At 35.2% G+C, this 16,032-nt stretch overlaps 1 protein-coding gene across 1 annotated transcript in view; it reads left to right on the top strand.

Annotated features, from left to right (window-relative positions):
- The window catches only part of LOC129798607 (headcase protein), a 243,585-nt gene that overhangs the window by 214,293 nt on the left and 13,260 nt on the right, over window positions 1-16,032 (top strand). The window contains exons 3-4 of the mRNA XM_055841833.1: window positions 10,963-11,151; window positions 15,175-15,263. Coding sequence (XP_055697808.1) covers window positions 10,963-11,151; window positions 15,175-15,263 — 278 coding nt within the window. The remainder of the gene's footprint in view (window positions 1-10,962; window positions 11,152-15,174; window positions 15,264-16,032) is intronic.

The raw sequence follows: 16,032 nt of genomic DNA, 5'->3' as shown, positions 1-16,032 counted from the left end.
CAGCCCTCGAGGCAGTTGTAGCCACTCTTCCGTGGCCGGATAAAACTATCAATGATTTTTCACTAATACATGGATAATTGTTAGATGAAAGAGTACTATTGATATTCCAAGCAATATTGCCTTTCGGATGAAAAATTTGTGAAATAGATTTTTTCAGGATATTTTCATCAATTTTGCCGCAATTACAAAAATGTCTTAAAAAGTCGGCTAAAGTCTTTTTCTTTAGGTTTAAGTTACATATTTAGTATCAGTGGGCTTCAGTGGATCAAGTGAAATAACACTTGGTATTTCCAGTTTTAAAATTTCGTCTGGAAAACTGGTGGCAAATAGCACCCCGAAAGTGGCTAAATCTACCCAGGCCGGGGCAGGTGTAGCCAATGCGTCATACTTTTTTCATTATCCTCTCTAGAAAAAGCCAAGGATTTGAGAGCTCTGAACTATACGGTTTTATACAGCCAATATCTTAATGCTATTTATGAAACACAAAAACATTAGACAAACTTTATCATTTTTTCACAAATCATGCGCGAAAAAAAAGGTTCATTTGCTGGCTAATTCTACCCCTGTCTCCCCTACACCGAAAAATTATACATAAAATTGTTCGTAATTCGTAACTATTTGTAAATTCCCACGAAATGCTCGAAAAATCGTACACAGTAAAAAAATTTTGGTTGCTTTACCAAGATTTTCATTGGCAATTTTACATTAAACATGTAATCGTGTGTAGTAATACACATTTGTGTAATTTGTACACATTTTGCCTAAAAACTGTGTAATTTGTACACCTTTTATTTGAAAACTTCGTAATTTTACACGAAATATGTAAGAAAATATACAAAACTGTGTAATCATTCCCTGTTGATTACACGGTTTACAATTACATTAAATTAAAATTACACATTTTCAGATTACACGTTTTGTTGAAATACATAATTTGTGTAACTTTACTAGAATAATAGTGATAAAAAAGCAAACCAACGATTATCCTTGTAATTTTTTTTACTGTGTATAATCCAGTAAAATGTTCGTAAAAGGTGGAAGTTTTTCATAAACATTCTTCGTAACATAATCGCCTGACGAGCATTTTTTATTCTTTTACAAATATTTGTTCGTACATTTTTTATGGTCAAACTTTACAAAAGCTTGACAAATACTTACCAACATTTGTCTGTGTGTTTACGAATTTTTACAAACAATGACGAACAAATGTTTGCAAAAGAATAAAAATGCTCATCAAGTGTTTGTGGAAAACTACAAACTTTTACAAAATTTGTTTGTGAAATTCACAAACATTTGCAAACAATCTTACGAAATATATCCTTCTATGTAATGCTAAATTAAATATCAGAGATCAGACAATAACACTGAAAAATAAAATAATTAAATCAAGTGAGTATTTTATAAAAAGCTGCTTATTTACATGGTACAAAGCTTTTCGGTTTAGGGGAGAATCACATTGACAATAAAATTCTGTAGCCTCACCGTATTTCGTAAATTTACGCATTTTCATTGTGATATTCTTACGCAAATTCTCGATTACCGTATTACCTTATCTCATACTCAGTGGCACTAGGTGAAAATTAATATAAGAAAATTGAAGAACGGTGAGCAAAAAAAACTTTCCGAAAAAGTAATCGTACAGTTTTTTTTGCTCACTGTTTATCGCATTTTCGTTTTATTTTTTCAACTTTCTTATATTATTTTCACCTAGTGCCACCGAGTATGAGATAAGGTAATACGGTAATCGAGAATTTGCGTAAGAGTTGCAATGAAAATGCCAAAAACTAACGAAATACGGTGAGAATTTTACTGTCAATGTGATTATGCCCTTAGTTAAAAGTGTTTTACCCGTTTTACCACGATGCGCTTAGCATGAAAATGGTACAAACATTAATGCAAAACATTGGCATAAAATTATTCAAAATTTTCCAATATAATGCATTCTATTTTTATTTCTTCTACATGCAGCTTGTAAATTAATTGATTTACTGATCACTCAACAATTAAAATAAATAAACTGCTTAATATTCTGTATCATAAATTTATCTGACGTAGGAAAAAAGAATAATTTAGTCAAGTAAAACATATAAATAAATTTTATAAAATGTTCAGAAAATTGCGTCTAATTAATCAATGCAAATATATGGCAATGTCATTTGACAAAATTTCCTGGTAAATTCTAAATAAGGACAATATTAATGCCCAAAGTACATCGAATGGCCATTGCAAAGAGCTGTATAAAAGCTCTTGTAAGATGCAAATCTGATTTTCAATTAATATTTTGCAAATTTACCACATGAACATTTTTAAATTTGTTATATGATATTGTCATACAGTTACAAAATTTCTTAACAGGACGTTGTAGGAAAAACGTAATTTTCCTCGTATTTTTTTTATTTTTATAATGCTAAAATTTTTAAAATTCACTTTATTCTAATAATATTTAATTCTTCACTGAGAAAAAAGAGGGTGCGATTAACTTTTTTTCCTCAGAACTTCAACACTTTTTATGTGTAAAAATATATCAACATTTTTTAATGTTAATTTTACACCTTTTAAAGGGTAAAATTAACATGATAAAGGGTAATTTTAACCCCAAATACACCTGAAAACCGTAATATTTACACCAATTTTGGATCAATACTGCAGGGTAAAATTAACATTTCCGGAATGTTATTTTAACTTTTTCGGATTTCTCTCACTCAGTGTTTAAGCATTAAGCATATCAACATCGACATAAAAGCTCTAGCCTAGAAGATTTTCTATGTAATAGATAATCTGGATAATATTTTATGGGTGCAAATAATTAATTCCATGTGAACATTTTTTCCACAGCTAATTAGATAATTATTACCATAAAATATTTTGATTCTATCGCGGTCTCTGATTGGCTAGAGAGCTTTAAGAGCTTTGACTGTGTTTAAGTTTCAGCCAAACAGAGAGTGCGATAAGCCAAAAATATTTAAAGAGATTAAATATTTCATTAAATGTGCATAATTCTTTACTGATGCATTTTTATAATATATCGATCATTCAGTTGCAGCCCTCAACAATATTATGCAACCCAATTTACAAAATTACTACAAGTTCAGCCAAGCTTTTAATTTATCCTAAACTTTAGGTATCTACAAGAAATAAATTTTTCTTCCCAAAATAAATTCTCAAGATCTCCAAGCTTTCTCTCTTTGGTGCTGTTTTCTTCAATATTTTTTTTGAGGGGGGAAGAAAATCCTTTTCTGCGATTGAAAAATAAAGGAAGAGAGAGAGAGTGTTATTGAAACGAGTCGCGTTTTTCTAATAAAATCGCAAATGCATAAGTAATCATTGGAGCATATTCACGTATCCAATATGTGAGGAAACGTGAATTTGTGAAATTCATAGCATTATACTCCTGCCTCTCCTATATATGGAATTTTTGTCACAGAGACAGAAGAAAAAATGGAAAAATTTTCTGAGAATTCACAATATTTCACAAGAATCTCCAGATTCAAGAGATCTCTTACGACTCTCAATTGCCTCCTGCTCAAGAAAAAAAGAGTAGAAGTCCCTGTCGATGGCTTTTGTTGTGCGGAAAGTACCATTGGGAAGAATGATGAATATTCCGTGATTTGGTCTATTTTGGCTCCATGGAACATGCGGAGTCTGTGGTCTCGTATACAATTAAAGAGAAATGATTAAAATTGAATTTCTGAGACTGCATGAACGAGAGAATTGAAGAAAATTTGCTCCACTTGGCGTTTATTGTCCCCCCTATATCGTGCGCAATAAAAATGTCTCACACCCACTTTTAGTGGCTTTTGTTGCATGGCTTCGATTTGTACGATTCTTGTGGTGGAAACATTAAAATATTTTCTCCGGTTAATTTGTGAGATTTTAACATGAAAATATCGTAATTTGCTTTCTCGGTTTGCGACCCTAAATGCCGTACTATAGGTATTAGCATGTGGTACAGGGTGTTTTCATTTAGTAGAAAAAGTTACTTGCTTATGCCCACTGCACAATAACTTTTGTTTGTAAACATGTTTTCAAAATTTCCTATGGGAATGAGCGAGATGACTAGATCTAGATCTCATTCATTCTCATTGAAATGTCAAAAACATATTTACAAAACAAAAGTTATTGTGCATTGGGCATTAACCGACACTTTAACCAATTACAGGCCTTTCCCGACTCTGAGCCTAATAGGCCTTTAAAATTTGATAGTGGAGATTTATCCTAAACTAGGGCTTGGGAACACCGTTTAGAGGTCTTTTGCAAAAATTACCTTCACCTAATCTTTTACTGCCAGATTTTACAGACTAAATATTGTCGAGGATCAGCCTGAGTCTCTTTGGTCTTTTACGCGCCATTGGTCTCTAATTCCACATTTCTAATGAGCTAGTGGCCTTGTCCACGCTATCGGTCCATCAGTGGTTGTATCGACCTCGATTCCAAGAAGCTTAGAGCTTGCCCCTAAAAACTTTCCAGACTGGGTCGTCCTCATCCTTGAGGAACCTTGAGAACCAGATGAACAGCCAACTGGACAGTTACCTCTCAATAGTACTCATCTAGTCCCCGGTGAGCGGCCTTCAAAGTTGAAGCCAATTTCTTACTTTCACATACAAATGCGTATGGGAATTTTTCTGCACTTGTGTTCGTTATGCTAAATATTTAAAAAGTGAGAAGTTTTTCCGTATTATAAGATACCTTTCCGTATGGATGGATAAATATACTAAATTTTTGTTTAAATAAATTTTTTTCCTTGGAGCACTGTGAGCTGAGTCCGAGATCAATTTAGGAATTGGCTTCAAATAGCTCCATATAAAAAGGTCAACTTGCCAGGCGCTTGGTGCTCATACACTTCATGGTTATATAGGCTCCGGAGTCCGGAATCGTCCCCTATACGGGGCCAAAAATCTGTCGTAGAATCCTCCTCTCAAACGTGACCAAGAGGTCACAATTCTGTTTACTGCGTTTACTGAGGACCCACGTTTCAGGCGAATACGTGAGAACTGGCAGGATCATAGGAGAAATCAATTCCTATGTCTCTAATGGATTCGCAGACTTAGGACATCCAGATTAGGATTTCTTAGGCACGATCTTGAATTTGCTTTAATCACCAGGCTCACTCAAGATCTTATCCTCTTTGATCAGGAGGATTCCTTCCTTTGAGAGATTTACGGACTATTTTCCGTAAAGTTTGCTGTAATCAAACTTCAGGTTATTTCCCAATTTTTCCACAACTCCTTTCGAGCGGCTTTAACTGCGAGCTTTTTAGAGCACTTTACGTTACGCTGGCACGCTAAGCAGTAGCTTTCAGTTAAAGCCGCTAGAAAGTGGTTGGGGTATCCATCGGCCACGTCCCAGGTAATCCTAGGTGATAGGTAAAAGACGGCTGCTGTTAGGCTCAGAGCTGACCACACGATAACGAGAAAACTCATAGTGAATGCTGTACATCGAATCACCCCGAAGCCTCTTTATCCTGACGATAAGAGAGACAGGAGGCCTAAAACCTCAGGCTCATAGCCTGCAACTGCAAATACCTTTCGAAACAAGAAGCCTTGGATCAAGCTACTTACTCTTTCAATGGAAAATTCTATGAAGGGAGAAAAATAATGGCTGATTTTCTTGCATATGATACAACGTTTTTCTCCACAAGAGGGCACTGTTTTCTCCCGCAAGAGACGCTAGCGACAATAGAATTCTATAATCGTTCCAGCATATTATAAATGCTTCTTTTCTACTCGTTGAAATCTTAAGAAGTGCTTCTTTTGCAATAGCAACTGTCCATCTCAAAATTTAATTTGTGATCCCAAAACGAAGCACCCTGTTCGAGGTGATTTGGGACAAAACCGATAATTTCTTCTACCTCACAGACCTCAGCCTCCACAAAACATCCCTCATGATGGCAAATGTGAGAATTCCAAGTGTATAAAGAAAGCTCATAAATAAATTGAAGGGAAAGATCTTGCCGCCCCCCCAAAGAAGGAAAGCTCACCGTCTGTGGAGTAGCATAAGGCGTCTTCTCTGGCTCCTTTTGCCATTGGATTTTGGGAGCAAACGGTCGGATATTGTGCAATTTCACTGGTGAACAACAATAATCTGAAATTCTGGCGACGACAGGTTTGTTTATTGGCTTGAAGGGTGTCGTTTTTCCATTGTGGCTTTTCTTCCCTCCGGGTTGGAAAAAGGCACCACCAAGGTATTGAAATTGTCCAACCCATTGAGGTGCTTAAACGTTTCATCTGGGGAGAATTGGAAACTGTGAAGGGGGGAGTTGAATTGAAAGAAATTATCGAGTGTGGAGGAAGAAATTCATTTGGTGAATGTTTCCCTCCAAAAAAAATTTTAAGCACCACGCAATTGTACGTTCTTATGGGGATGAAATTGGGGGTGAAAATGTGAATATGGTGTGAGAAAGGCAATATTAATTATTTTTTTCCCCAAACACACCATGTGCATGAGACTTTTCCTCTTTCATCCCCAAACATGCATCTCCCAGCAACAGTGAATTTTCTCCAAGTTCTCTCTAGCTTCATATTTATGTGTCTGGGAACCGTCGAGCTAACTCCCACCTTTGCCAATTTTCCCAGGAATTCTCTTTCATTTCGTGGAGAGTTGGGGTCAAAGGATGGTATAAGTGCAACAAGGAAAGCACTTTTCCCAGGATAATTGCAGGGTTGGCATTTTGGCAGAACTGCAAACGTGGAAATTTCTGTCTAATAAGCGGAAATGTTCACCAAATAGTAGGGAAAAGTTTATTATATTAAGGCCATCGTAAAGATTATCATTTTCTCTTAAGTTACATTGTTTCAAAATTTCTGTGAGTAGGGAGACTGGTCCAATTTTATTCATGAATGACTTCAGAAAATTAGTCTACTTTTTTTCAGGAATTAACATTGATGAGGTTTGCACTTTGTAATATTACAGACAAGGGGTTGTTTAATGCTAGGAACTTAAAGTAATTCGGCTGGGTAGCCCGAGAAACACGTGGAGAATAAGAACCCACAGGACCGTAAATTTGAGGAAAACATAGGGAATCAAGGATGGCCTTTAGGTATCCCTAGATTTTTTCAAGGATCAGAAATCCTTTTGGTTACGATCTATATGTTACCCCATTTGTCTATTCACAGTAACAGACAAAATATAGAATTCCAGAACAGATATACAAACCATTGTGGAAGAACCTAGGTCTTATAACCGGTGGCAGCCAAAATCCCGAAAGCCAAAATCCAGAATGTTCAAAATTCTGAAAGGGATGAAATTATATAGCAATCGCTAGTGCAATCATGGGAGTAGCTACGACACTTTTAAGAATTCGGGATTTTGGCTTTCGGGATTTTGGTGTTCGGGATTTTGGCTTTCGGGATTTTGTCTTTCGGAATTTTGACCGGCACCCCTTATAACTACTATTCATTTAATGGGTTTATTTAAAAAAAATGAAGGAGCAGAGATTTAATATAAGGCCTGAATTAATACAAATGTAAACCTTTTATTTCCAATGAATTGTATACGTTGCAAAAATCCTGGCAGTTATAAACGTTACTATTCAAATCCGTCCCTGGGCCGCTTCTAAGCCGTTGCGGTGTCATTGCCTTCAGGGTCTTTGTCACTGTACCTATAAGTTGGAGAGCCGAGAGAGTCAGTCCGGTCTATAACGTCAGAGAAGAAGGACCTGTGGACTTGGGTCTCTCGGGGGAATCTGGCTGGGTACTAGAAGGTGTGGCGGCTAGTTGCTTAAGAGAGCCCATTTCCTATCAATCCTTCCAACCTAAGAATCCGACCGGTAGTTTACACAAGTATCAAATTGTAATGTACTTTACCGATTTCAATTAATGCAAAGGATTTTAATACGGGATGAAAATGAAGGAAGAAACTTACTTTAACTCTCAATGCAATTGCCAGGAATTAATTTTTACGAAGAAATTCTTTACAAAACAAAAGGGTTAGGATTGGGAAGGAAACTCATCAGCTCACTTAGTCTTAGATATGGTTATGGTGGCGAAGCTCCTCTAAAAGGTAATGAAATCCAGTTCCGAATTCCGAATTCCGAAATTCGAAAAAAGATTCCCGCGAAGAATCCCCCTAAGGGACCGTACGCCTCCCTCGGTGGCGAAGTATCGCTGAGGCGAGGTGACGGTGGAGCCTTTTGGTATCTTCTCCACTAAGTAGGATCATGGTGAGCTGAGCTGTTCACAGAAGCCTCACTAGAACGATTTTAGGGATTCCCAAATGGGACACATAGTTTCCCCAAAATCCTCCTCTTCACCTCCCATTTGACGACACGACATGTACACTCGATGAAGACTTAACACAGAGCTTAAGTTTTAAAACACGACCGTTACAGCCTCAGCATAAACCCAGGAAAAGCTGACTGAAGCAAGTTCAGTATTTTGCCTTGAGGCGTTTTGAGATCGACTGCGAACGTCTTCCTGAAGTGTCGGAGGATCAACAGGCGTAGTCTGCTAACCTGAGTGTCCCAAACCCACGACCCTGAAAGGGATAAGCATCTGTTGAAAATGAGTAGAGAAAATTTCCCATGCTTCGTACCATCCCAAGCTTCGTAATGACAGTGGTGTCACATATAAGATTAATATTAATATTAAGAAAAGCCGAAGAGAGAGGTATATAGTATGCAAAAATTCAAATGGAATATCACGTATGTTAGAAAGAGTCCACTATAGTGGAGCAATACGATGAGTAAGATATTACTGTTCGTATTGTTTTCTGAATCATATTACGAGCAATTCGAGCAATTTTCCAAGCGTGCCAACTGTGATTCGGTCAGTTTTCGAGCGATTGTATTGCTGCCAACTTTGTACGCAGATGGGAAATGCGAGAGATAGGCAAGATAAAACAATTGCTATCTTTTTTCCATTCTCGCAGTTTAGAAAGTATTAATCTTAATATTAATCTTATATGTGACATGGTCATGACTAAATATTTCCTATGTTTATCAATAAAGGTGACTCATCGCATCCATATTTGAAAAACTAGAGGAAAGTGCCTCATTTTTAAATATATTGCGGAGTCACATTTATTCAGAAACATAGCAAAAACATAGTCATTACGAAGCTTGGGATTGTACGAAGCATGGGTAGTTTCCCCTAAATGAATAAGTTTTCTGACGTAGTATTTTCGTTTTCAGATCATGAATTTCATGGAATTTAAACAGAGTAATGCTTTTCCACCGCTTTACTCTGGAGGTTAGTTAACAAGACTAAGACGGCGATGGACACTACTATTCGCTTTCTGGTCTACTTAAATGAGCTTGTTTCCCTAAGTGCAAGCTTAAGAGTACAATTATAAAACAAAGAAAAAAAAAGACCCATAATTCACCTATTCAAAGCTATTTTTAAAATTATCGTTTATCGGGTTTATCGGTTTATTGCCATTCTTTTCATTTAGTCACGGTGTAGATAACCCTTAACGACTTAAAGTTGTTTATGCATTTCACAAAATAAATTTGTAACTCTAACAAAAAAAAGAGTGTGAGAGCAGTTGAATTTAAACGACGACATTGTTAGCGATGCTCCGGGTTAGTTTTATGTTTCGCAATATCTACAACATAAGTTCTTGTACCCTCAACAATACAAAGTTTTCCATTAAGGTTGAGAAAATTACATTACACCCCAAATGTCGTTTTATCTCACATTTTCCCCGGACACTACACAATTCTCACACAGTCAGTTTAGAATTTCTATTTAATTTTGATTTATTTTAATTCACTTTCGACCCCAAAACTTTTACATAGTTGGGAAGAAATTATTGAAATTTTCACCAGGGAATAGTGGCGACAGTTTTGTCAGACGAGCAATTTTCCTTGCAAAGGAACTTGGGAAGCGGAGTGAAGGGGTATAGTAGAGGCAGCGACGATTTATTAGAGCTTAAGTCCTCTATCTGAATCTAATAAAAATATAATGTGGGAAATTTGTTCATGTTGCCAGAATGGAATTTTATAGGTAGCAAGTGAGGGAGGGATAAAAAATGACCCTTTAGGAGTCGTTAACATGAGCTTTTCGAGAGGGACAGTTCAAATCACAGATAAGAAATGAATGACCTCGCACAGCCTGGAATGACAAAAAGTTGATCGAAATTTTATACGAGAAACTTTCTTCGCAACTTTTCACACAACTCATAAAACAATGTATTGCCATTGTATCTCACCTCCCATCATCATTTATAATAAGAATGCTGCTACACCGAATTTTTTGATATCCTTTTTCTTTTGGATCCCACTTAAGATGAACAAGTTCGCATTCACGACCCTTTGCACAGAGCATTTGGAAGTCTGCGCTGGAAATATTTGCTAGACTGACTTTTAGTTATCAGTTCATGTTGATGAGTTCTCTAAAATCATTTAAAGTATAAACTATAAAAAGATATTAATCCTTCTTCTGGTATTTTAAAATAACAAGGATATAGTTAAGATTCAGGAAAATTTTCCGTAGCCGGAAAATACTGAACAGCGCAGAGTACTTCGGTGGATGAAAAATGAGGGAGGTGCCAGAGTGCAAGTTAGCGGAATATTTATGGGGATATTCAGGCGATAACCTCTACTATATAGTCATTTTTCCTTCTAGTTTTGATCGACAATTTGCTAAGAATCTCTCACAACAGATAGAGCAATTTGTATTTAAAAGTACTAACTTTTATCTCAATTTATTGATAAAGTAGCTTCAGTTAAAACGAGAATTCAATGTATAATACATAGCCTGCATAGCCTTATTCTGCACATTTAAGTCTCCTTCAGTGTGGTTAATAGAGAAGTCACTCATTTGCACACTAAACATAGTTGAAAGTCTGCATCTTATGTAATTGAAATGGTTCATTGAATCACTCTAAAACACGTCTTGTGTCTTCAAGGTGACCAGAAGTGATGGGTTCATTGAAGATGGATCACTTTGAAGACCATCATAAAGTATGAATGTCTTAAGTGGCTTCAGCCGGTTTCTCACAGGTGTTTTGTTGTTATCTTTGCAGATGGAGGATGAGGGCAACCATGGCAATGATGAGACGAGATTATTCATTTTGTCCTCATTGGCATCCCAGCAGAGAAGTCGAGTGGCGTGCATCCTGTGCGAAGAACCCATGTTCGTCTTCGACCGATACCCCCTTGTTGACGGCACATTCTTCCTTAGCCCGAAGCAACACGCAAAGGGATGCATTGAGGTTAGTAATGGGCCCTTGAACGCTCTAACCTTAGTACATACACACTTTGTGCAATTGCCGCTATAATTTGCAATTAACCCATTATGCTTTGAACTTGAAGTCAATGCTTTTGAGAATCAGAAACTTATAAATTTATAACTTATTTTAACTTATAAATTTTTATAGTGCGGGCACACCTTTTCAATTGAGTGAAATTCAATCGATTGAAATTTTACCTCTTACTCTTTCAAACTGAAATCAGATAAAGCTGTCATTTTCTGTCAAATAAAAATTGAAATTGAAATTCCAATTTTCGTTTGACAGAAAGCGACAAATATATCTTATTTTAGTTTGAAAGAGTAAAAACTAAAATTTCAATCGATTGAATTTCACTCAATTGAAAAGGTATGCCAGCGCCATTAGTTTAGAATTTCGAAATTTCAAGGTTTAATTACTTCCTAATGAGATCAAAAAAAAATTAAAAATATTTAGTGCATCTTTACGTTCATAAGTAACATTTCGAAAAACTATTCGAAGATCATTCGAGTACAGTCCTACGTAGAATTCCTAATAGTATACTTCGAATTTTATCAAATATATGCCTATAACAAAAGTAATTAGATATTTTGAATGGATTTCTAAAAGTAAGCTAAGTTTTCGAAATTCAAACGATAGATCTTCTGTGAATTATATTCAATGCGGTAGAGAAAAAATCAATAGAATAGACGGTCTAAAATCGAAAATGAGCGAGAAACGTAAACGTAGAACTAGATCCACTGCATACTGTATTCACAAGCAACCTTCCTGTGTTTTGACACCTGTCAGAAATAACATTAGTTTGAATCTAGTCCCCGGCGAGTGGCCTTCAAAGTTGAAGCCAATTTCCTACTTTCACATACAAATGCGTATGGGAATTTTTCTGCACTCGTGATCGTTATGCTAAATATTTAAAAAGTGAGAAATTTTTCCGTATTATAAGATACCTTTCCGTATGGAGGGATAATAATATACTAAATTTTTGTTTAAATAATAATTTTTTTCCTTGGAGCACTGTGAACTGAGTCCGAGATCAATTTAGGAATTGGCTTCAAATAGCTCCATATAAAAAGGCCAACTTGCCAGGCGCTTGGTTTGAATAATAAATCCTTCAAAAGCAAAAACAATGATCACATGAAATGACTTTCGTGACTTTGATACAGGGTAACGCGTGGTAATTCGGGACAAAGTGCTTTTCGGAACATAATATGGGTGTTTTTGGACAGATAAAAAATCATATAAAAATTTGTTTTCTTATTATTTTTAAGTTCTATATGAAATATTAAACTCTTTACGTATCAGATAAACATAAAACTTCTGAAATTTTATTTAATTTAAAGTGTGAAATACGCATGAATTGTGAGTGTCACATTCCACATTTTGCAAAATCTTTAGTGCGATCAATTTTGTATATGACAACAAAAACATTGCAAGAGTTTCTTTTCGAAATTTAAACAATTTTTTTATAAAAAGGTGAAGTTTGGACCTTCTACTCGAAGGTAAATAATCAGGCTCACTGAAAATTATTTGCATAAAGCCACTTTTGTTTGTCCCGAAATACCTAAATGTTCCGAAATATACCATTTTTACTTCTTTACATTTTTTGCTATTTTGTATAAAAAATGAGTCATTTTTCAACATTTTTCTATAAGAATCTTATTCTCGACAGAATAAGGAACATAAATATTATTATCAACAAAGAAAAAAATAATTTGAGAAGTCATTAAGATGTTTAAAGCTTGAAAATGTTAAAAAGTTTCCCGAAATACCACACATTGCCCTGCCTTCACCAGAGTAATACGGTTTTCAGACCTAAGGTTTAGCCATATGGCTTAACTGCTCTAATTTCTTATCAATCACTATTTTTTAGAAAAATCTACCTTAGAATTGGATTATTAAAGATAAATGACCTATTAAATTCTCGAGAAGCAATAAAATTTCTCGCTATCTAAGATTTTGATACGTTCGGAAACTGGGCTAAGCCTCTAGTCTGAAGACCGCTAAAGATAGAGTAATTTGAAATCATATCTCATTAGGAACTTTGAGATTTACTAACAGTTTTATATGGCAAAAGGAAAAAACAATGAAAATGTACTTTCGAATATACTCGAATATAATCTTGTACTTCTTCGTGGTTTTCTTTTTCTTTTTCTTTTTTATCATATAAAACCTCTGAAACAGTGATAAAATCTCAAAATTCCAAAATAGACACGATTCCGAATTACCCCATCTTACCCTATTAGGATTTCGATTTCGAAATCATTTGTAACTTCGAAGAATTACTCTTGAGTGTAATACCAATTACAAGTAATAGTAATGACACGATTGTTCGAGAACAATTTTCCACAGTTTCTTGATAAATCAACAATATTTTTGTTGAGAAAATGGAGACTATGCAGATTTGCTATGCAGAAATTCTGCCGAAAATCTACATAATTTCTCTGAATGTACTAGATTATACCGTTACAATTCAAAAAACCTCCGAGTAAAATCGGCAGGTAGAGCAATGATTTAACGGGTCTTAAAGCTTGTTAAACATTTAATTTGAATATTCGAAATTCAGTTTGAAAAATTCGAACACCAACGGCATTTCATGTAAATAGAATGCCATTTACAATTTAGCAGAGACACTTTTGGAAAATTAAACTCCAGCTGTGAGCACATGGAATGATCACATGGAAGATTTAAAAAGCTCTCGAATTTCAAAATAACGTTCCCATATGATGCATCGGAAGATAAGAGTGCTTATGGGTTAACTAATGAGTCAATTACGCCCAAATACCACCCGCGCTAACCAACTATCGTGCTCCACGACACGATTCACGGTGCAATGCTTTAAGAAGATACACAATGTTGGAGTGTACTGTATAATATAATTATTTTCACCTTTACCTCGATGTCTGCCTGTCTGTCTGTCTCTTCGTCTGACGGTTGATTGTCTGGGATGGAACGTTGGGTCTCTGTTGAGACTTTTGTGTGTCAGACTGTCGTGTGGCTTCTGGTGCACATTGTTGTCTTATATGAAGAATGATGCTCACAGAGGCGTTTCACCATTCCTATTGAGAGTCGCACATGGATCAGATTTATGGGAATTGCATTCAAAAAGCAAACTGGATGCATTGTTGAACTTCCCATGAAGCTTTTTTTTCTGTTTCTTCTTGATTTCTTCCCGGGACGAATATGGTTAGATAACAACCTTTTGCCAGTCAATTTCACGGCTCCGGGGACAAAATTTACACTTCTGTGACCACGGTTGACCACTAAATTCATTCGACATGTGACCCACTTTGGGGCCACAAAACTACCCAACTCCTCACAATTTATGCATTTTAGCTCCTCCGTTATATAAATTATTGTCTCGCGTGTGCACTTCTTTGTTAAAACAACTAAATGGCGGTTGTTCTTATTTTTACATTAAAGCTCCCTGTTGAACAATTTTCTTTTTTTTTTTCTTCATCACCAAAAAGTCAAGTAAAATTATCTACCGAAAAAACGCAACGTGCTCATGCATTAATCGATTAATTCGATAAATAATTAACAAAAACTTTAAGGGTAATTCACTCTCTTTTATCGATGGGCAATTTATTTTTTTATTATTTCTTTTACGAAAATTATCAAGAGCGTGATTTATCACAGCATTTATGCCGTTTTTTCCCTTTTTAAATCACTCATTGATTTCGTTTGTGGTTAATCGAGTGAGCAATAATTTGTGGTGGGAATAATGTTGTGAATGAATTTTTAATGCAGTGAAATGGTTCTCTTTGTTATTCTCTGTCTGCAAGAAATCCACAATGTCAAGATATCTGATATATAGAGACAGGCAATTGTTGAATCATGTGCATGACCTTTGTTTTTTTTTTTAAGAAGAAACACTAAAGTATCAGGTTTTTCGGTGATTTCTTTTGTCGAAGTTATAGTTTCTCTTTGATGTGATATTAAACTCTTTAAATTTATTGATTTGCCGAAATGTCAGATTATTCATAATTTATCCCAAAATTACAATTTCAGGTGAAATATGAAGGACGTACACAATATTTGACGTCAGTTTGCATGGGATGTCTTGAGGGTATTTCTTCTGATCGAATAATCCGTTGCAGGTAAGCTTTATCATATAGACTTTAAGTTTACGAGTGTATAAGACGCTGATTGTAATTAAATTTACGTTTAATCTTCGTGTTACAAAGTAATACAAAATTGGTCAATGAAATATTTCAATAAATCGACAGCTCAGAATATAAGACGAATAAGTCGCGAATGGTCAACTTTACAGGAGGTCGATTTCAAGCTGAAATTTTACATGCGGAGTATAGGATTTTTAAGATTTGAAACCCCTATGACTTTGGGAATAATGAACTTTCCGATATATACACAGAGAAGGTAGAGAGTCTTAAGGAGTACCCGAAAAACGAAAAAACGAATTTTGCAAAAAAATCGACTTATTCGACTTATATTCTGACAAGTCGAAATTTCATCAACGAGAATTGGATTTTTGGTTATTTAGAATATGAACAATATTTCATAACCAAATTTTATAACCAAATAACCAATATGATCATCTAAAAAGAATAGTTCCTTTTTAATTGTCAGTATTAAAATATCAGCGAACCAAAGAACGTTCTTGTAAAACGCTACAACCCTTTAGAGCATCGCTTTAGATGTATCAAAAAAGCTATATTATGCTATATTTAAAATATATATATATATATATATATATTATTGGTTTTTTTTTAGATATATCAATTACGGGTATTTTACCGGTACATTACCGGAAACTGTGCAATTGAGTTAAAAATTTCAAGACTTTTTTAAATAATCCAAATTCAATTAAACCGGCTGAGAAATAAGCCCTCTAAAATGACTAATCTT

This window comes from Phlebotomus papatasi, chromosome 1 (genome assembly GCF_024763615.1).
Source record: "Phlebotomus papatasi isolate M1 chromosome 1, Ppap_2.1, whole genome shotgun sequence".
Classification (NCBI taxonomy): Eukaryota; Metazoa; Arthropoda; class Insecta; order Diptera; family Psychodidae; genus Phlebotomus; species Phlebotomus papatasi.
Note: the sequence above shows the minus strand (reverse complement) of the source record. Positions and strands in the feature narration are given on the sequence as shown.